This window comes from Oryctolagus cuniculus, chromosome 17 (assembly GCF_051225735.1).
Source record: "Oryctolagus cuniculus isolate XC-2025 breed Fujian yellow rabbit chromosome 17, ASM5122573v1, whole genome shotgun sequence".
In the NCBI taxonomy this organism is placed as follows: Eukaryota; Metazoa; Chordata; class Mammalia; order Lagomorpha; family Leporidae; genus Oryctolagus; species Oryctolagus cuniculus.
In genome coordinates this window covers 53,961,446-53,983,933 of record NC_142883.1, presented here as the reverse complement: position 1 = coordinate 53,983,933, position 22,488 = coordinate 53,961,446, and the positions used below count along the sequence as shown (strand labels likewise).

The window sequence follows — 22,488 nt, the reverse complement described above, 5'->3', positions numbered from 1 at the left end:
CGAGGGAGGGGTGGTGACAGAAGCGAGGACAGCGCTGCCAGGGGCTGGAGAGGTGTGCACAGGGCCCAGGTGCCAGGGAGACGCTGGCACTGAGTGGACACCAGGTGTGCAGCAGGACAGATGTGGCCTCGGGAGGGGGCACCCGTTGGGTGACCAACTTGTTGTGTAGCTCTACTAACTCCCAGTGCTTCTCTGGTGACAGACCAGTCTGTTGGTTTGTTTCCAAACCCTACATTTAAAAAAAATAGGATCTGGTGGCCAGTGGGGGCAGGGGTTGGGGAGAGACACATACAAGGCACAGGCTGTAGTTTTTTTTTTAAAAGAAAGTATTAAATTCAGCAGATGTTAGATTGCCCTGTCCTGCTGCTTTAGCATCTATTTTAAAATTTTTGTATTCATTTTATTTATTTGAAAGGCACAGAGACGGATGACAGACAGACAGACATCTTCAAGCCATTGGTTCACTCCCCAAATGCCTACTACAGCCAGGCAGGGCCAGGATGAAGCCAGGAATTCAATTCAGGTCTCCCACTTTGGGTGGTAGGGACCCAAGTACAAGGACTTGAGCTGTCACCTGCTGCCTTCCAGGGTGTGTGTGTTAGTAGAAAGCTGGAATCAGGAACAGGGCAGGAACTCAAGTCTAGACACTGGGATATGTGATAGGGATGTCCCAGGTGCTGCCTTTGCCACTACCCCAAAGCCCATCCTTGCCTTCACATCTCCCAGGTGCCTGTCACAGCCTAGTGATGGTGAACCTGCAGCCAGGCACCGTCTGTGGAACGCACGGAGAGGGACACAGCTCTCGTCTCCAGGACTAGGTACCGTTCCCCGGGGCTTCCTTCTCCGTTAGCTGGAGCAGGTCCTGCCTCCCCACCCCTGCAGAGCATTCCCAATTGAGGAGGACGTGGGGGTGGGGTGGAGCCCAGCTGGCCCTCCCCTGCTTCCTGGTCTCTTTAGAAAACGAGAGCCCACCTCCACATTGCACACTCAGTCAGCTCTGATTGACCAAGTAGGGCCTTTACTGAAAACCTCAGGTCTGTGGGAGAATGAGCTAAAGTGCCCCACGCTGAATGTGTCGAGCACAAGTGTTTCTCGGGGGCTTTGCAAGGCTGCACATGGCGACAGGCCACAGTAGGGACGAAGGGAGGCTCTCCAAATGAGGGCCACTGGAGACACGGCCATGTGACTTCCTCCCCTGGCCATCGTCCACCACCTCTTACAGCTTGGGGGCTGATGACTCGGTGGTAGAACTGTCACCTGCCCTGGAGGGGTCATGGTGGAGGAGCAGGAGCAGCACTTACTAATGCAATGAATCTGGGTCTGGAGGGAGACCACCAGGGGTTCAAATTAGGACCAGCTATGGACTGGCAGAGTGAAGGTGAGCAAATTCCTTGCTAGGAGCCTCGGTGTCCCCTTGTCTTTGAAGTGGCCGCAGGAGCGCCTCTCTCAGACACGAGGGCTAAAGCTCAGGACGAACCCAAGGACCTAACACACGGTCGGCGCTGGAAGGTGAGTGGCTGAGATTAATCTCGTGAGCAACGGATTGCTCCACAGCCTCAAAGGAATCCACGTGCATTCTCTTAACCAAGCAGGGGCATCCCCTTACCTGTCGACTGCCCACTGAGAGAGGGGCCGATCGTCCTGTGGGGACAGGTAGCTGCAGGCCAGGGAGAGGCCCACAACCCGGATGGAGAACAGAGACCCCAGGTTCTGCAGAGACAAAAACAGAGGCGGCGGCTCACCAGGCAGTCCCTAAGCTGATTTAAATTGACAGTGGCACATCTATTACACACACAAAAAGCAACTGCTTTTCCTGTAGTGCATTTTTAATCTTCCCTTCATAAATGCTAGTCAAAGTCAAGAGAGATAAAAACTTTGGTGCAGCTGGCGCTGCGGCTCACTAGGCTAATCCTCCACCTTGCAGCGCCGGCACACCGGGTTCTAGTCCCGGTCGGGGCACAGGATTCTGTCCCGGTTGCCCCTCTTCCAGGCCAGCTCTCTGCTGTGGCCAGGGAATGCGGTGGAGGATGGCCCAAGTGCTTGGGTCCTGCACCCCATGGGAGACCAGGATAAGTACCTGGCTCCTGCCATCAGATCAGCGCGGTGCGCCAGCTGCAGCGCGCCGGCCGCGGCAGCCATTGGAGGGTGAACCAACGGCAAAGGAAGACCTTTCTCTCTGTCTCTCTTTCACTCTCTCTCTCTCCCCTCTATTGCTCTTTCAAACAAATAAAATATCTTAAAAAAAAAATTCAATGGAACAAATAAGCTAATTCAAAAATGGACAAAGGACTTCAATAGACATTTCTTCAAAGATAAAAAAAAGACCAATAAACACACGAAAAGATTTTTAATATCAACAGTCACTAGGGAAATGTAAAGTCAGTCCATAGTAAAAAAAATTTTAATTAAAAAAAATAACAAGTGTTGACAAGATATGGGGTTATCGGAACCCATGTACATTGCTAGTAGGAGATAAAAATGGTACAGTTGCTATAGAAAACAGCCAGTCTCTCAAAAGGCTAAACATAGAACTACCCACTCATTCAATGCCTAGGTAAGTATCCGAAAGTACTGAAAGCAGGGGTTCAGAAGTCTGTACATCAGTGTTCACACTAGCATAACACACAGCAGTCAAAAGACAGGAACAGGGGCCGGCGCTGCGGTGTAGTAGGCTAAGCCCATATGGGTGCTGCTTCTAGTCCTGGCTGCTCCTCTTCCCATCCACCTCTCTGCTGTGGCCTGGAAAAGCAGTGGAAGATGGCCCAAGTCCTTGAGCCCCTGCACCCACGTGGGAGACCTGGAAGAAACTCCTGTCTCCTGGCCTCAGATCAGCCCAGCTCCAGCTGTTGCAGCCATTTGAGGAGTGAACTAACAGATGGAAGACCTCCCTAGAGAGGACTGTCTCTCCCTGTCTCTGTCTGTAACTCTACCTCTCAGATAAAAAAAGACAGGAACAACCCAAGTGTCCATCAACATGGTCCACACACACAATGCAATGTTGTTCAGCCACCCTTGAAAACATGATGCTTAGTGAAGTCAGCCAACCAGAAATGGACAACTGCTAGGGTCAGCATTGTGACACAGCAAGGTGGGCAGGTGTGTGGGATGCAGGCAGCCCACGATGGAGTTGCTGATTGGAGTCCCAGCTTCCAATCCAGCTTCCTGCTAATACATTCTGAGGCAGAAGATGGCCTATCGTGCCTGAGCCCCTGCCACCCACGTGGGAGACCTGGATTGAGTTCCTGGCTCCCAGTTTTGGCCTAGCCCGGCTCCAGCCATTTGAGCAGTAAACTAGAAGATGGAAGACGTCTCTCTGTGTGTCTCCTTCTCTCTTTGCCACTATGCTTTTCAAATAAATATTTTTTTTAAAAAAGGGACATACATTGCCTCATTCTAGTTATATGAAGCAAATCCATAGAAGGAAAAGTAGTGGTTACAAGGATCTGCGGAGAAGAAGGGATGGGGTACTGTTATTTAGAGATGGATCAGAAGAGGAGCAGCTGGGACTCGAACCAGAGACCATATGGGAAGCATAGCCTATCGTAATATCAGCACCAGCCTGAAGGGAACTGTTATTTAATGGGTACAGTTTTCACTGGAGATAAAAATATATATATAAATATGGGTTATACTCACAGAAGTGGCAATAGTTACAACACTGTGAATGTAATTGATGTACAAAATCAATGTTATGCATATTCTACCACGATTTTAAAAAACCAGTGGCATCTTTAGTCTAATAGAGGAAATGTACAGGTGTTCAACTCGTCACTGACAACTTTGAGTCCAACCACTGATAAATAAATAAATAAATAAATAAATAAATAAATAAATAACATTTTCTTTTGAACTCTGGCAGACATCTCCGTTTTACAGACACTGAGGATATAAACAGGCTGAACTACAACAGAGGCAGAGGAGGAAAGTACCCTACTTCCGGGCAACAGGAAGGTGTTTGGGAAGATAGATTCAACCGCCATCAGCTGTGGCAGAGAGAAGCAGACGTGAGGTCAGGAGAAGGCACAGCCCCCGGCAGGGAGGGTCTCCAGTGGGGAGGGTCTCCAGTGGGGAGGGTCTCCGGTGGGGAGGTCACGGGGAGGTCACAGAGGGTGCACATCCACCTGGGCCACGCCCACGTTCTTACTGGTCTACAGTCTCAGCAAAGGGAAATCCATGGCCGCAAGCAACCACCTTCGACTTAGGGCCGGGCACAGAGGTGCACTCCCTAAAGCAACTGCTGCCCTCAATCTGGGAGAAAACTGTTTTCCCTCTGTGAGTCCCGACTGAGCCTTGCCGTTAGCATAGTGAGGCCAACACCAGCATTGGCCAGCACCACGGCTCACTGACTAATCCTCTGCCTGCAGCACCGGCACCCTGGGTTCTAGTCCTGGTTGGGGCGCCAGTTCTGTCCCAGTTGCTCTTCTTCCAGTCCAGCTCTCTGCTGTGGCCTGGGAAGGCAGTGGGGGATGGCCCAAGTGCTTGGGCCCTGCACCCGCATGAGAGACCAGGAGAAGCACCTGGCTCCTGGCTTCGGATCGGCGCAGTGCACCGGCCATAGCAGCCATTTGTGGGGGGTGAACCAACAGAAAAAGGAAGACCTTTCTGTCTCTCTCTCTCTCTCTCACTGTCTAACTCTGCCTGTTCAAAAAAAAAAAAAAAAAAAAAAAAAGACACACCAGCATCCACAGCTGACCCTACCTCTGTGCACAAAGAGATGATGTCAGACTCACACACTCAGGTCTGCAAAGTGACCATAAAGATGCTTTCCTTTTCATAATTCATGCAAATTAATTCTGTCCAGTAAGTTCTTCAGTTTTTTGTTTTTTAAATGAATTAATTTGAAAGGCAGAAGGAGGACATAGAGAGAGGTCTTCCATCCATTGGTTCACTCCCCAAACGGCCACAACAGCCAGGGCTGGGCCAGGCTGAAGCCAGGAGCCTCATCTGGGTCTCCCATGCAGGTGCAAGGGTCCAAGCACTTGAGCCATCTTCCGCTGCTTTTCCCAGGTGCATTAGCAGGGAGCTGGATCAGAATTGGAGCAGCTGGTACTTGAACTGATGCCCATATGGGATGCTGGCACTACAGGCAGAGATGTAACCCTCTACACCACAGCACTGGCCCCGTGTTCTTTAGTTTTCTAAGAAACATTTTCCTATCCTCTATTTTTGGCTAAGAAAGACTTTTTTTTTAGAACCATTGAAACGTTTGCTGGATGGAAGCTCTTCAGTTCAATGTTGAGAATGTTAAATATATACTTTTTGAATTAGCGCCGCAGTGGGCCAGCACTTAATATGCTCTTGAAGGAATTATGGGCTAAATGGGTAGGCTAGCCAAGGAGCCTCACAACCATTACCCCTACAGAAAATCATGCCCAGATACGCACTGACCCATGAATCTATCAGAAAGTATCCACGGCCACGTTGGAGGTTGCTTGCATCTGGATGTCGTGGGCCCCATGGATGGCTTCCAGAATCAAACGAGGTATAGAGGCAAGAGTACGTGTGTGGCCAGCTGGAGGACAAGGGTAGCTGAGTTTAAAGTTTGCATGAAAGTGGCTTCCTGCACTTTGAACACTCAGTAGCACAAGGCTCGGGGGTCGGCTCCAGCTATCACTAGGTACTCTGACCTACTTGTGGAGAAGTTAGCGTTTCTAATTTGGGCAGCGTGGCAGGTCTGCTCTGTGGTACCCTGAACAAAATGCCTTCGAGATGAAGGCCGGTAGCAATGTAGCAAAGGTCTTGAACAAAGCGGTATTTGTGTATATCCTCAATCAGACATGTGGTTTTTCCCCAAGGAGGAAGGGACAGGAATTGTGCAGAGTTATCTCTGGATGAAGTTTGACACACCCCAGATGAAGAGCTCTTCCTAAGAGAATGGTGCGAAATAAATTAGATCCCCCAAAAACGTCAGTGCCCTCCATGCCAGCAGCCACCAGCATGGTTTCTGACATTACACGAGCTGAAGATCAATGGCTTTCATAAATTCTTCTTCTAATGTGGGAACTATCCGCCTGAAAATAAACTGGTGGACAAGGCAAAAAGGTGTTTGCTCTTGAGTTTTTAATCTCAGTTTCTCAAAAACTGGAATAAAATTTTTTCACCTTCTAGAGTTTCCTATTTGGATACAATCATCACTGATTTTCATTTCCTTTAGAAACTTTATTACAAGTTGCTTGAAAGTTTTGATCTGCGTGCATGTTACAATTTGTAACAGAATGCTATCTTCTAGGAAAACTATGGCAAGGTTATAAACACGCAGCACTGGAAATAATAAGGTAACAGCCACTGTGTATTCCAATGGTGCTTTGAAAGACTGAACAAGAAGAGACTCCATCTATATATGGTATTTTGTAACACCACGAAGATGAAGACAAGGCCTGCTGCAAAATGGCTACTTCCTGGCACATATATCCGAGTTGTTTTATAAAACAACACAAGCACTCTCCTTAACAGCAAATCGTTCTCACTCCTGAGCCACCCACCCTGCTCCTTAATGCCACCTTCCTTCCAGCACACACATACACACACACGCATGCACACCCACACATGTGCACACACGCGCACACACACACACACTGACCTGCACGGGGGCCTCACTCCTCATGAGACAGCGGACCTTACTGAGAATACACTGCTGGAGCTGCGCCCAGGAGATGCTTCTATCTTCCCTTATCAGGAATGGAGGCCCGAACCTGAAAAGCCAAGGACGTCAGGCTGTTTCAGCAAAGAAATGAGCCATGCCCAGCAGTCACCAGCAGCGGCTCTACCCATGGGTTCTTCCCAGTTGGATAAACCAAGAGTTAAGAGCCAAGCTCCAGGGCCGGCACTGCGGCTCACTAGGCTAATCCTCCGCCTGCAGCGCCAGCACCCTGGGATCTAGTCCCGGTTGGGGCACCGGATTCTGTCCCGGTTGCCCCTCTTCCAGTCCAGCTCTCTGCTGTGGCCCAGGAGTGCAGTGCAGGATGGCTCAAGTGCTTGGGCCTGCACCAGCATGGAAGACCAGGAGAAGCACCTGGCTCCTGGCTTCAGATAAGCGCGGTGCGCCGGCCACAGCGGCCATTGGAGGGTGAACCAACAGCAAAAGGAAGACCTTCCTCTCTGTCTCTCTCTCTCACTGTCCACTCTGCCTGTCAAAAAAAAAAAAAAAAAAAAAAAAAAAGCCAAGCTCCACCCAAAACTACCCACTGGAGAACCTCATTACAAACAGACACTCGCCCTATGCCAACAGCCTGCTCTGAGGAATCAGCTTGTGATAAACTCTTCTCCCACGGTAGGCAGTAGAGAAAGAGAACGCTGGGACCAGAGAAAAGCGGAGCAGGGAGAAATCCAGGTGACTCCACTGTTGGTTTCAGGCATTCAGGGATATTCTATTTGAGAATGTTTTCCACATTCCAACTTAATCAACACACACAGCAGTGAGCGTGCGATGCAAAAATCCAAAACAGGGCCGGTGCCGTGGCTCACTTGGTTAATCCTCTGCCTGCGGCGCTGGCATCCCATATGGGCACCGGGTTCTAGTCCCGGTTGCTCCTCTTCCAGTCCAGCTCTCTGCTGTGGCCCAGGAAGGCAGTGGAGGATGGCCCAAGTGCTTGGGCGCCTGCACCCACATGGGAGACCAGGAGAAGCACCTGGCTCCTGGCTTCGGATCAGGGCAGTGCACCGGCCATAGCGGCCATTTGGGGGGTGAACCAACGGAAGGAAGACCTTTCTCTCTGTCTGTCTGTCTCTCTCTCTCACTGTGTGTAACTCTACCCATCAAATAAATAAATAAAAACTTTTTTAAAAAAATCCAAAACACTGGATATGGGGCTGGTGTCGTGGTGCAGCAGGTTAAGCCACCGCTTGCAATGCCAGCATCCTGTCAGAGTGCCGGCTGAGTCCTGCCTCCTCTGTTTTTGATGTGGCTCCCTGCTAGTGTGCCTGGAAAAGTAGCAGAAGATGGCTCAAACACTTGGGCCCCTGCCACCCACGTGGGAGGCCTGGATGGAGCTCCTGGCTCCTGGGTTTGGCCTGACCCAGGTCCAGCTGGTATGGCCCATTTGGGTAGAGAATGAACCAGTGGACGGAAGACTACTTTCTCTCTCGCCCTCTCTTCCTTTGCAACTCTGTCTTTCAAATAAATAAATATTAAAAGAAAATAGTATCTTGCTATTATTATCAGGATGTCTTCTACTAACAATGCTGAATATTTCAACCTACACTTTTATTTCTTCTGTGAACTTATGTTGCTCTCTGCAGTTCATGCTACTACAAGTATTTATCTCATTCATGTGAGACAGAATGGTTTTATACCATGGATATGAATCCATCACCTTGCACACAACAGATAGTGAGTTTTCCTCACGTGTCCTATGCATTTCAAGCTGCTTTTAGTTTGGAATGCTAAATAGTTTTCAAAACGTTGGCCCTTTCCTTCCTGGTCTTCTGCTTTAGGTATTAAAATAGTTCCCCACCCAAAGCCCTAAATATTCTGCTATAGTCTTTAAGTAGTTTTATGGTTTCTTTTTCACTTTTCTAATCAGTCTGGAATTTTTATGTGTGAATGTATGGCAGGAGGAAAGGAAAGAAACTGATTAGCCTTACTAGTTGAAGAATGCATTCTCTCTCTAGGAATGTGAATTGTATCGTTTGTATCGTATAGTAGGTATTCATACAGGTACGCTGTGCTCCTAAATTCCATTGATTTAATGTATACTCTTCTGGTATACATTAATAATTAATGCTCCATTCTGTTTTAATGGAGCAATGCTTCTTGCTTCCCCCTTTCCATTTCTAGCTTTTTTTTTTTTTTTTTTTTTTTTTTTTTTGACAGGCAGAATGGACAGTGAGAGAGAGAGACAGAGAGAAAGGTCTTCCTTTGCCGTTGGTTCACCCTCCAATGGCCCCCGCGGCCAGCGCGCTGCAGCTGGCGCACCGCGCTGATCCAAAGGCAGGAGCCAGGTACTTATCCTGGTCTCCCATGGGGTGCAGGGCCCAAGCACTTGGGCCATCCTCCACTGCACTCCCAGGCCACAGCAGAGAGCTGGCCTGGAAGGGGGGCAACCGGGACAGAATCCGGCGTCCCAACCGGGACTAGAACCCGGTGTCCTGGTGCCGCTAGGCAGAGGATTAGCCTAGTGAGCCGCAGCACCGGCCTTTAGCTTTTTCTATCAGCTGATTACTCCAGATAAATTTTAGAAACATTTGTATCAATCTAAACATATCTTTTTGTGTAATTCTTTTAAACACTTTAGGGTTTTTTTTTTTAAGTATTATTTAATTATTTTATTTGAACAGCAGAGACAGAGACAGGGCGAGATCTTTGGTTTGCTAGTTCACTCTGCAAATGCCTGCAATGGCCAGGCTGAAGCCAGAGGCCTGGAACTCATCTGGGTCTCCCTCGTGGGTAGCAGGGACCTGTGCACTTGAGCCATGGCCTGCTGCCTCCCAGGGTGCATATTAGCAGGAAACTGGATCAGAAGCAGAGGAGCCAGGACTCGGACCAGGCACTCCAGGATGGGACGTGGGTGTCCAAAGCAGCATTTTCAACCACTGAGCCAAACACTTGGCCCTGCTTTAAACTGACAAATGATAACTGCATATATTTATGGGGTACAATGGAACGTATATTCTGTAACCTGTGCCTGGGTTGCAGAAGGATCAAATCAGGGTAAACAGCACAGCCATCATCTCCAAGATTATTTGTTTGTAAACAATTTATCTGGACTACATAGGAAGTCCATCTGCTTATCTACCTATATATTTATTTGTTGGATAACCGGTCATTTTCCTGAGCTCTTTAGTTCTCATCACTTTCCAGTTCTTGGGTCTTGTGGACAGATGACCACTAAGCCTACAAACGGGGATTGTTTTATCTCTTCTTACAGCCACTTTCTTTCTGCTTAACCAACTGCACTTGCAACACAACGTAGAACAAAAGTGCTGAAAGCAGTGAGAACTGTTCCTGCACCCAGCAGCGGGGCCCCTGACGTCGGGCGGCTAAGGACGGGGCGGGCCACCTGCTGGGAACAGCTGTCCCTGACCCCTTGATCAGCAGGTACCCTGCAGGCTCCCCCCAGCCCCTCAACCTTGGGAACAGATACTGAGCGATGTCACATGAGCATCACTCCAGACAGAGCCCCTAGTGCAGGTGGACACGCACCACAGGAAGAAACGATGCCGTGAGACGTACCTGCTAGCCTGCTGCCCTGACCCCACCAGGTTGCAGAAGAGGATGAGCACCTTGTTCTCACTGTGGAGAGGCAGCCCGGGCCGCTGACCCTCTCGGGCGGCCAAGCGTGGGGAGATCGACAGACCCGGTGGGTGCGCTGGGGAGAGAGAATGACATTTGTATCCTCGAAGGAGATGCTTTCCTCTGCTTCTCTGGCTCCTCTTTCTCTGAGAATCAATTAAGCACCAGTGGGAGGGCCCCAGGGGACACAGCGAGAGGGGATAGTGAGGTCCAAGGCATTCCCGCCATCTGCCACCTGACGTCCAACGATCAGGTATACACGTGGTAGTGAATTTGCAGTTGTGTTCAGCCGATGATTTTAAAACAAGGCTTTTCATTAAGGCTTTTCTAGGGGCTGGCACTGTGTCATTGGCTAAGCCTCTGCCTGGATGCCAGTTCGAGGCCCGGCTGCTCCTCTTCTGATCCAGCTCTCTGCTATGGCCTGGGAAAGCAGTAGAAGATGGCCCAAGTCCTTGGGCCCCTGCCCCGACATGGGAGACCCAGAAGAAGCTCCTGGCTCCTGGCTTCGGATGGGCACAGCTCTGGCCGTTGCAGCCATTTGGGGAGTGAACTAGCATATGGAATGTATCTCTCTCTGTCTCTACCTTTCAAATAAATAAAATCTTTAAATAAAGTTTATTAGGAAGTGAAACTATCATTTAGTAACTATCATTTAGAAGTCATTTAGTAACCCCTCTGGCCATCTACAGTTGAAGACATTTTACTGTAAGCCCAGAGCTGACCCACAGGAGTCCTGAGCAGAGAGAGGACTTCCAGCCCTCCAGTGGGCAGTGGCTCTCAGGCCAGGTCCCTGGAGCAGCAGCAGCAGCAGCCGTAGCCAGGTGCTTGTGACTACGCGGACCCCCACACACTGCCCCAGGCCTGCTGAGTCAGAGACCCCAGGACAGGGCTCAGAACTCTTGCTTTAACGAGCGCTCTGGTGAGTCTGATGCCCCCTAAGGTTGTGAAAACCCCTTATTAGCTGAGTCACTTTTCACATCAACTCTCTGTACATCGAGTTACAGGGAAGAAAAACCTGACGGTTCCCAGGGATGGAAATCAGTGTTTTCTGCCTTAGCACCCATAGGGTGTCCCCTCAAACTTATGATCCACACTACCCAAATGGACTGCCAAGCACCACTTTTATACCTGCAAGTGTGCCCTGGCCAGGAGCCAGACAGGCTTGGAAGGCATACACATTATCACCCTCTGCGATGCTATTCAGGTCCTCTTCATCAAAGAAAGATCGCTGGAACCCACTAGGATACAGTTCAACCAAGATCACCTGGAATGAGAAGAATCCCCCTTGATCCATTTAGAGATAAGAAATCTCAAAGTCTTAAAATCCCGTTCTACCCTTTCCATCCTTCCAAGTGGCTACATTATACAACACCCCAGGTCTAACTATAAGACTGACCACTGGGGAGGGGGCAGCGCTGTGGCACAGTAGGCAAAGCCGCCACTTGCAGTGCTAGCATCTCATATAGGCACTGATTCAAGTCCTGGCTGCTCCACTTCTGATCCAGCTCTCTCGTATGGCCTGAGAAAGCAGTAGAAGATGGCCTAAGTCTTTGGGTCCCTGCACACATATGGGAGAGTTAGAAGAAGCTCCTGGCTCCTGATTGGCACAGCTCTGGTCATTGTGGCCATTTGCAGAGTGAACCAGCAGATGGGAAACCTCTCTCCCTCTCTGTCTCTAGCTCTTCCTCTCAAATACATAAATAAAATCTAATAACAAACAAATAAACAAACTGACCACTGACATCCACTGCAATGACTTTTTAAAAAATTTGAAAATCTATCGTTCTATACCCAGCTAAACTACTGCGGAACAATGAGGATAAATTAAAGTGCTCTTGAAATAAACAAAAAGTGAGCATTGGCTACAAGCAATTCCACAGAGAGAATATCTAAAGAACGCTACTCATCATTTTCACATATGATATGCATGAAAACTATTTTTTATGGAATACTGAGGCAGGTGAACAGAAAGAGATGGTTCACACGGGAAATCAGGTTGGCTTTGCCGAGGGTTCTGGGTCTAGGAACCCAGCTCTGCTGCCCCCAGGGCTGGACAATTAATCTACATCTCAGCACCCATAACCCATTCAAGGCATGGCAGCTGAGATGTTCTCTCATCAAAGATGTATTTCAGGATTACAAACAAACAAACAAATAAATCCATACAACTGAATCAGAAGGGAAACTTGAGGCAAGCATTTGGCACAGAAATCAAAACACCATGTTGGCTGCTGGCTTCCCATATGGGAGTGTGCAGGTTCACGTCCTAGGTACGCTGCTGACTCCAGTTTCTTGCTAATGCAGACTCTGGGAGGCAGCAAATGATGGCTCAGGTGCATGGGTGGGTCCCTGCAGCCACGTGGGAGACACAGGTGGAGTTCCAGGCTCCCTGGCTTTGGCCTGGCCCAGCCCTTCAGCTGTTATGGGAATGAACCAATAGATGGAAGATCTCTGTCTGTCTCTCTGCCTTTCAAATAAATAGAAACAAAAAGAAGGGAAACTTGAACTGTGAGAAACACAGTGAATCAAGAAAATAGTAAACACCGTTAAGTATAAACTAACATGCACTGACCATATAAAAGCAAAGTAACTGTTACTACTGAAGTTGGCAGAGGAAAGCGATTGACATACTGGGCAGGGGCCAGCATTATGGTGCAGTGGGCTAAGGTGCTGCACTGGCATCCTCTATGGGCACCAGTTTGGGTTCTGGCTGCTCTGCTTCTGATCCAGCTCCCTGCTAATGGCCTGGGAAAAGCAATGGAAGATGGTCCAAGTCCCTAAGCCCCTGCACCCACATGGGAGATCCAGAGGAAGCTCCTGGCTCCTGGCTTCAGCCTGGCTCAGCCCTGGCCATTGGGGCCATATAGGGGAGTGAACCACCAGATGGAAGATCTGTTTCTATCTAACTCTGCTTTTCAAATAAATAAATCAAAGCGGTGACAGTTTGAAGAGACGACTTGGGCACGGGCAGGAAGATGTCCTCAGGGTGGTAGAAACAATCTATGGATATGTACATGTATAAAATTCAACAGACCATAACCCTAAGATGCACACACTTTATTGTATCTGGGACAGACCTTAACAAAAGGCTGAAAATATTTTTTATTTGAAAAAAATCCCACGAGGTAGTCCCTTTTGTAGTTGAACATGAAGAAGAAGAAGAAAAAAAAACTCAATCACTTTGCTCAAGGTCAGACAGCTAGAGAGGCTGAATCACAACCAGAGCCCCCTTTGCAGCCACTCAGGGACCCTCCACTCAGGAGAGGGCGTCTGGCACAGTGGCTAAGACGTCCCTCGGGACACCTGCATCCCACACATCAGAGCACGGTCCAGGTTGTGCATCCAGCTTCCTGCTAATGAGCACCCCAGGAGGCAGTGACTTGGGTCCTCGTCACTAACATGGGAGATGTGGATAGAGTTCAGAGTTTCTGGTTTAAGCCTTGCCCAGCCCATGCTGCTATGGGCATTTGTGGAGTGAACCAACGAATGGAGGATCTGTCTGTCTCTCCGCCTTTCAAATAAATTTCCACATTTTTAAACAGTCTTGTCAAAAGAAGAAGAAGAAGCAGCAGCAGCAGCAGCAGCAGCAGCAGCAGCTGGGGCTAACATTGTGCTGCAGCATGGGTTAAGCTGCTGTTTGTGATACTGACATCCTGTATTACCAGCTCCCTGCTAATGCACCTGCAAAGTCAGTGGAAGATGGCCCAAATGCTTGGGTCCCAGCACCCACGTGGGAGACCAGATGGAGCTCCTGGCTCCTGACTCCAGCTTCCTGCTCATGCACACCCTGGGAGGAAGCAGGTGATGGCTCAGTTCCTTGTGCACCTGCCACCCAGGTGGAAGACCCTGATGGCGTTCTGGGTTCCTGGCTTTGGCCTTGGCCCATCCCATGCTGCCCTAGCCATCTGGGGAGTGAGTGACCCAATGGACAGGAGATTCTCTGTCTGTCACTCTCTGCTCTCAAATTAGTAAATTTTTAAATAAAGGAACTAGGGGAGTGGGGAGAGGAGAAAGCAGCCCAGGAGCCTTGCTGGTGTCCCTGGAAACCAGGGATCAGCCTCAGCAGCCTGCACAGCAGGCCCAGCAGTGCCTTGTCCCCACCCACCAGCCAGTGTGCCACACCTCATCCACTGGGATACCGCCTTCCTCCGCCACCATCTTCCTCAGGGCCGCCACTGTGCTGAGGATGGGCACGGCCAGGCCAACCCGCAGGAACCGCTGGCTCTTGGAGAGGAAGACCAAGGTGACACTCAAGAACCTGGAAAACAGGGAGGAGCCACATCCTCAAAGGCCTGGCCGCCAACCCTGGCCAACACCCTGGCCAATCAATGGCTCCACTTCCTGCTTGAACCCCTGCACTTTTAACACACTGTCACAAGGTGGCAGTAGAGAGCCAGAGATCTGCAAGTGCTTTTTCCCAAAGAGTTGGAACAAAAGGTGTGTGATTAGGAATTCACCACGCAGATCCCTGATCCCAAGGCTCTGCTTGTTACACATGAGGGGGTCTTCAGAAACCTCATGGGAGACGCACACTGGACAAAAAAGTACGCATGAATTTCAACTCTTTTTTTTTTTTTTTTTTTTTTTTTTTTGCAGCAGAACAAACTTTTGATTCCATGTTGTGTGAGCCTTCTCATGGATCATCTTAAGCAAAAAGCAACCCTTGAAGCTTGAGAAATAAAACAGGAAGGTGCTACTTCCAGAAGAGCAAATCCACAGTACTGATGATGTCCTCTCTGCCATGAACCGTCCCTTAGAGAACTTTGCTCCTGTTCCCCCACCCTCTGCTGTCACTAACCCTCCTGCTGTATACCACATTGCTGTCCAGGCCACAGTAGAGCTGGGATTCGAACCCAGACAGCCCGGCTCTGGAGCCAGCCGGCTCCCCTACTGCGGGAGGCCACCTCCAAGGGCAGACAGGATCTGATGGTAGCACTGATGAGAGCATGTGGCACAGGATTTCACAGCAGAGAGCGAGACTCTGAGTGGCCCAGGAAGGCTTTGTGACGATGGCATGTCTGCAGGTGCATGCTAAGGATGGAGGATGCCCATGGGTAGAGAGTAAGAGGAACAGTGTTTAAGAGGTCAGGGGCACAAGACATGCCTCACCTGGGAGCTCATTCACATTCCACGACCCTGACCTTGGCCAGCTGCGGGGGGGGGGGGGGGGGGCACTGCTAAGGCTCAGGTGTCACGGCTGACTTACATAGCTGAGCCCAGTGCACCACACACCCAGCCCCTCCCCCGCCCCAGTCCACTCCCCTCCCTCTCCTCTTCCCCTTCTTCCTCTTCCCCGGCTCCAAAGGAAATCTGTCCTGCTCCTTCACAAAGAGGGGAAAGGACAAGTAAACCAGGTGGTGACAGATTTTCTCTCGTTTCTTCGACATCAGACTCAAGCACTATGGATTGAATCTGTGCCAGCTACTGAACGGGCCAAAGACCAAAGGCAGCTGGCACCGGTGCTGGTCCCAGAAGCACAGGTTTATAATTCCCTCCTTAGCAGAAGCAGGGCTCCTGTCACCCTCAGTCACTGGCCATCACCCAGCTGCAAGAATGGTGGCGAGAGAAACATTGGCTCGGCACAGGAGGGCCAAGGCTGGCGGGTTCCCAGGAGGGCAGTGGCGCTCACATACCGCGTCTGGCGCAGGGGGATGGGCAGGGACACGCACAGGAAAGGATCGAAGGTGTTGCTCTGTTTCAGGCAGTGGGGACAAGTCAGCGAAGACCTGTTGGGGGAGAAGAGAGGAGGAAGTGTGACGCACGCCAACAGTCGGACAGCACTGCAAAGGGGAAACCACGGGGTGACCAGGAATGGGCCCCCAAAGGACGGAACACAGGCGTTCCAGCAGGTACCGGCCCGCACACGGTCACCGCAGCACCCTTGACAACAGCCAATTGCCCAGGGACATGGGGACATGGCAGGTACCGCAGCTGTGCAGTGGAACACAACTCAGTAATTAAAGGAATGAAGTCCGGCCGGTGTGCTCAGTGCAGCAGGTAAGCCGCCACTTGGGGTGCCCACATCCCACACCCGAGTGCTTGGGTTTGCTCATCGGCTCGGTTCTCTTTCCAAATGGGCTCCTGGCACCCATATAGGAGACCTGGATTGAGTTCCTGGCCCAGCCCCAGCCATTCTAGGCATTCGGAGAGTAACCAGTGGATGGAAGCTTTCTTTGTATCTCTACCTCTCAAAGCAAGGAAAAAATATATATATATATATTTTAAGATTTATTTAATTTATTTGAAAGGCAAAGTTACAGAGAGTCAGAGAGAGAGAGAGAATCGTCTATCCGCTGGTTCACTTCCCAACTGGCTGCAATGGCCGGAGCTGCGCCAATCAGAAGCCAGGAGCCAGGAGCTTCCTCCAGGTCTCCCATGTAGGTGCAGGGGCCCAAGGACTTGGGCCATCTTCCACTGCTTTCCCAGGCCATAGCAGAGAGCTGTATCAGAAGTGCAGCAGCTGCAACTTGAACCAGCGCCCATATGGGATGTCAGCACTGCAGGCGGCAGCTTTACCTGCTATGCCACAGCGCCGGCCCCAGTATATCTTTTTTTTTTTTTTTTGGACAGGCAGAGTGGACAGTGAGAGAGAGAGAGACAGAGAGAAAGGTCTTCCTTTTTCCATTGGTTCACCCCCCAATGGCCGCTGCGGCCGGTGCACTGTGCTGATCTGAAGACAGGTGCTTCTCCTGGTCTCCCATGGGGTGCAGGGCCCAAGGACCTGGGCCATCCTCCACTGCCCTCCAGGGCCACAGCAGAGAGCTGGACTGGAAGAGGAGCAACAAGGACAGAATCTGGCGCCCCAACCAGGACCAGAACCTGGGGTGCCGGCGCCACAGGCAGAGGATTAGCCTATTGAGCCGTGGCGCCAGCCCCGATATATCTTTTTTGAATTGAAAGAGTCTGAGTGGGATACGTCCACCCTCGTTCACTCACGCTGAGCACAGGAATGGCGAGGAGAGTGGGCTCTGAAGAGCTGGGCAAGGCACACGTTTGCCCTTCTGTAGAATGGGAATAGCGCCAGGTGGGGGCCTTGGTGGTGCTTCACCCCCTGAATGCTGGAGTCACCTGCGGAGTTTTAAAATCCCGAAGCCTGAGCCTCTCCAACCTCCCTTGCAGTGGGGGCTCCAGGAGCAGGCCCTCGCCAGCCAGGATTCTTAAAAAGCTTCGCACAGTGAGGCCGAGAATCAGGCTACTTAAGCCATCACTGCTGTCTCGCAGGGTCTGCACGGGTAGGCAGCTGGAGCCAGAGTCAGAATCAGATCCCAGTTGCTCCAGTGTGGGCTGGGATCCTCTTCACTGCTGGGCTGAACACCTGCTCCCTACACTCGTATCCCAAGCAGCTGCTCCAACTTTATTTCCTTAATTGCATGGTGCACTGTATTTTCCCAGGACATGCAGGGTTTCTGCATGCTATGTTGCTTATCCCAAAATAAATTAACTTCTTGGCGATACCGAACAACACAGAGCAGTCTGCCTCTGGAGTCCGGTCTCTTGCTACTGGATGGACGCCGTACCGGGGGAAGTCAGCAAGAGCACCAGAGATGTCAGCTCTGGCATCAGAACCAGGTTTGCTGAGTCCCTGTGGCAAGTGCCACTGGGCAGTCAAGCAGAAGCAAGGTCTCAGGGTGCTATCCGAGGGGAGCCGAAGAGATCTGCTCCTTACAAGGCCCCTCCTTGGACACCCCAGCCCCTCAGTCCCTCCTCTCCACACTCCTAAACTCATTAGCAGGTTCCAGAGACACGACCCTCCCCCCCTCCCCCCCCCCGCAAAACCCACTCCAGATCAGTCCCCTCCACCCTGATCACCATCCTCTCCCGCTGGGACCACTGGGGCAGCCTCATCTCCTGCTTCCAAATCCATGAACTAGACCACGCCCTGCTTCCGGCTCTGCAGTGGCCCCCCGTGCCCCTCCCACCAAAACTCACACTGGGACTGAACACCCACATGAGGCAGCCCCCGCCCCCACCCTCTCACTACTGGGCCGCCACCCTGGCGGCCTCTCCGTGCCTAGAACTTGTCTAACTTCCCTGCCCCCAGCCCCCAAGCAGATCAGCAGCTCCAACAGGACAGGCGCTGGGGGTTGTAGCACCCAGAAGAGAGCACAGCAGGGCACGAGTGACAGAGAAGAAAGCAGTACAGCCACAGCTACCTCTGCACCTACTTATTCAACCTAACGCAGATGGAACTCATTGCCCCAGATGAAGGAGTGAGTCTGTACTGCACGTGTATGCATTTTCTCCTGCCGTATTGCCCCAAACAATACAAAGTAAGAACTGTTTGTTTGCACAGCGCTCACACTGCATCAGGTGTTGCAAGTCATCTGGAGATGATCTCGCTGTAACAGGAGGACGTGTACAGGTTACAGGCAAACGCCATACTGCTTCACTTAAGGGACTTGAGCATCTGTGGATTCTGCTGTCCGAGGGGAGTCCTGGACCCAACCCCCCTCAGACACCAAGAAGCAGCTGAATGTATTTGGTTTGTATTTTCCTCTGCTGAGCAGGCATTCAGGTCCCGCCTGGTAACCACAGGACCAAGCACAAGAGCCATTCTTTTTCTTCCTCTATTCTTTGGCTCCATCTCCTGAATTTTGTTTCTTGGAGCCTCTGCTCTGGGGACCTGATGATAAGACAGATGTCCTACAAGTCACTTCCATGGCTAGGAGCCTTTAGGGTCGGCACCCACAAAACTAGAAATGCCCGGGCCATTCTCCAGGCACAACAAGGGAAGCTGGGATTGTTAAGAAGAGATTTTTCAGGCACTGGCGCTATGATGTAGCGGGTAAAGCCACTGCCTGCAGTGCCGGCATCCCTTATGGGTGCTGGTTCGAGTCCCGGCTGTTCCACTTCCAATACAGTTCTCTGCTATGGCCTGGGAAAGTAGTGGAAGATGGCCCAAGTCCTTGGGCCTCTGCATTGGAGACCCGGAAGAAGCTCCTGGTTCCTGACTTTGGATCAGCGCAGCTCTGGCCATTGTGGCTAATTGGGGAATGAACCAATGGATGGAAGACCTCTCTCTCTTTCTCTCTGCCCCTCCTTCTCTCTGTGTGTAACTCTGACTTTCAAATAAATCTTAAAAAAAAAAAAAAAGAAGAAGAAGAAGAAGAGATTTTCGTCGTCCAGTACTCAAAGCAGGGAGGGCCAGGAGGGTAGCTGTGCCGTGGTCATCCTGGCTCCTGCTTCAGGGCCCACCTCCCTGGTGGGGCAGGGAGTACCACACAGCTTCCACTTTTTTTTTTTTCCGTCCACTGCGAGAGGTTCTTCTGCTCCAGTGGAAGTCCACGCTGGCATTCTCCCAACGTTCCTATACAACCAGCTTCAAAGACGGTGATTGTGACCTATTTATTTTATCACTGGTAACTGAATAGACTATAAATCCTAAATCAGGACAGCTTCCAGGAAATTTTAAGTGACCTCCTCCTGCTTAGACACAAGAAAATAGAAATCGCCCAAATGGATGGCGATAAATGGCTGTCATTAAGGAAGCTCCAGAAGCCGGAACGCTCGTTATCTTGTTGGAAGAAAGGAAAATAAGAGGCGGAGGCCAACGGGGGACCCATGAACACGCTGCAGAGGCAAGGAAAAGGAATGGGAGCCTGGAGACGCGGAGAAAAGCACAGCTTGGAAACGACTTTAATGCAACAATCAAGGGGGAAATGCTTTCAAAATACTTTCTGGGATGAAATAATAGAGGACAAAAGGGCATAGCAAAGCTTCTGCTGTGCAGCCAAAGTAGCAGCAGAAAATCACATCGGACGGACAAGGTGAGAGAGAAGAGCAACGGGGGAGGAAGATGCGGCGAGAAAGCCAAGGCTCAGGGCAGGGGTGTGGCGCAGTGGGAGCATGGGAGCAGCCCGTCTGGGAGTGCCCGGTTACTCCACTTCTGATCCAGCTCCCTGCACCTGGGAGGCAGTACATGATGGCTTGGGTGCTTGGGTACTTGCTACCCAAGTGGGAGAGCCACGATGAATTCCAGGTTCCTGGCTTTGGCCTGGCCTGGCCCTGGCTATTGCAGTCATTTTGGGAGTGAACCAGGGCATGGAAGATCTCTCTTTGTGGGGTTGGTGTTGAGGTGCAGGGGTTTAAGCCACTGCCTGCAAGGCCGGCATCCCATATGGGCATCAGCTGGAGTCCGACTGCTCCATTTCCAATCCAGCTCCCTGCTAATGTGCCTAGGAAAGCAGCAGAAGATAGCTTAAGTACTTGGGCCACTGCCATCCACATGGGAGATGTAGGTGGTGTTCCTGGCTTCTGTTTCAGCCTGGCCCAGCCCTGGCCATTGCAACCACTTGGGGAGTGAGCCAGCAGATGGAAGAACTCCGACTTCCCCTCTGTCTCTTTAACTCTTTCAAATAAATAAATCTTAAAAAAAAAAAAAAAAAAAAAGAATCTGTATTCCTCTGCCTCAGTGCCTTTCAAATAAAAAAGGAAAACAAATACAAGGGCTTTTTTATTATTATAGATACCTATTAAAATTTTTTAAAAGCAGGGGCCGGCACTATGGTGTAGTAGGCCACGCTTCCGCCTGCTGCACTGGCATCCCATACAGGCACCAGTTCAGTTCATGTCCTGGCTGCTCCTCTTCCAATCCAGCTCCCTGTTTATGGCATGGGAAAGCAGTAGAAGAGCTAAGCTGATCCGAAGCCAGGATCCAGGAGCTTCTTCCATGTCTTCCATGTGGGTGCAGGGCCTCCAAGGACTTGGGCCATCTTCCACAGCTTTCCCAGGCCATAGCAGAGAGCTGGATCAGAAGTGGAGCAGCCGGGACTCAAACCAGAGCCCATATGGGATGCCGGCACTGCAGGTGGTGGCTTTACCCGCTAAGCCACAGCACCGGCCCCACAAAGATTTTTCAAAAAGGGAAAAAATGAAAGCAAAGGCAGACTTGTGCTTCAGAGACTGGCTGGGAGACAGAGGCTGGTCCTGCCCCTCACAGGGTGTCCCTGCAAAGCCCAATCTCCATCTCCTGGACTCTTATAAGGATGGAATAAAAAGTATATATGTATACATCTCACACAGACTATTATCTACATAGCACACGATACAGGCGATGTGAATGTGCAAGGCTGCACATGTTACAATTTAATCTGCATTGTGACACAAGAGCATAGAAACAATTCTTTTTTTTTTTTCTTTAAAGATTTATTTATGGGGCCAGAGCTGTGGCATAGAAGGTTAAGCCATCTCCTACAGTGCTGGTATTCCATGTGGGTGCCGGTTCAAGCCCTGGCTACTCCATTTCTAATCCAGCTTCCTGCTAATGGCCTGGGAAAGCAGTGGAAGATGGCCCAAGAACTTGGGCCCCTGTACCCACACGGGAGACCCAGAAGAAGCTCCTCCAAAAGATTTACTTATTTATTTGAAAGGCAGAGTTGAGGGGGAAAGGAGACAGACAGAGAGATCTTCGATCTGCCAGTTCACTCCCCAGATGGCCGTGGCGGCCAGTGCCAGGACAGGCCAAAGCCAGGAGCTTTATCTGGGTCTCCCACGTAGGTGGCAGTGGCCCAAACATTTGGGCCATCTTCTGCTGGTTTTCCCAGGCCATTAGCAGGGAGCTGGATCAGAAGTGGAGCGGCCAGGTTACAAACTGGCGCCCATGTGGGATACTGGTGTTGCAGGCGGTGGCTTTACCTACTGCACGATGGGGGCCCCCAGGGCTGAATCAATGCAACTGTGGTGGTTAGAGATGGGGTCTTCGGGAGGTGACTTGGATTAGATAAGGTGCCTGGGGTGAGGCCCTGTGAGTGAATCTCTGTGGCCTTATAGAAAGAAGAATGGCTAGAAGACACACACATGCGCACACACACACACATGCACACGCACACACACGCATGCACACACCTCTTGGCATACGATGCCCTCTACCAACAAGGTCACCAGCACAAGCAGCCCATGACCCTGAACCTCCAGAACCACGGGCCACAATAAACCTCCTTCCTTCATCAAGTGACTCAGGCTTGTTAACAGGCCATAGGAAAACAGATGGGGATGATGTTTCATTCAGGCTGATTGTGGAAGAAAGAGGGGTGCGTGTCGCTCCCCCATTCACGGAGGAACAACACAGGACCCTGCGCTGTTCTTTTGTCTGCTCGGCCCTCCCCGGGTTTGCTGCTGGTTCTTCCCGGGTTGGCTGCCGATCCTTCCACCTCCGTGGAAGGGCAGCTCCCCCTGCCACTTTCCCCACTTCCGCGGGGGAGCAGCACCCGCCGGCCGGCTCTCTCAGGGACTGCTCAGGTGTTCCTTCAGATAGATGT

General features: G+C 50.8%; 1 protein-coding gene across 5 annotated transcripts in view; it reads right to left on the bottom strand.

Moving 5' to 3' along the window:
• Positions 1–22,488, bottom strand: part of USP43 (ubiquitin specific peptidase 43) — a 76,655-nt gene that overhangs the window by 33,041 nt on the left and 21,126 nt on the right. For 3 of the 5 annotated variants that reach the window (XM_089318377.1, XM_051825181.3, XM_051825180.3), the window contains exons 4-9: positions 15,865–15,957; positions 14,354–14,489; positions 11,360–11,495; positions 10,172–10,307; positions 6,581–6,692; positions 1,607–1,710 (exon numbers count right to left, since the gene is read on the bottom strand). In XM_089318377.1, coding sequence (XP_089174503.1) covers positions 1,607–1,710; positions 6,581–6,692; positions 10,172–10,307; positions 11,360–11,495; positions 14,354–14,489; positions 15,865–15,957 — 717 coding nt within the window. Of the gene's footprint in view, positions 1–1,606; positions 1,711–6,580; positions 6,693–10,171; positions 10,308–11,359; positions 11,496–14,353; positions 14,490–15,864; positions 15,958–17,167; positions 17,528–22,488 lie in introns of those variants that run through there. The other 2 variants (XM_089318378.1, XM_070061382.2) reach the window with 2 other exon arrangements.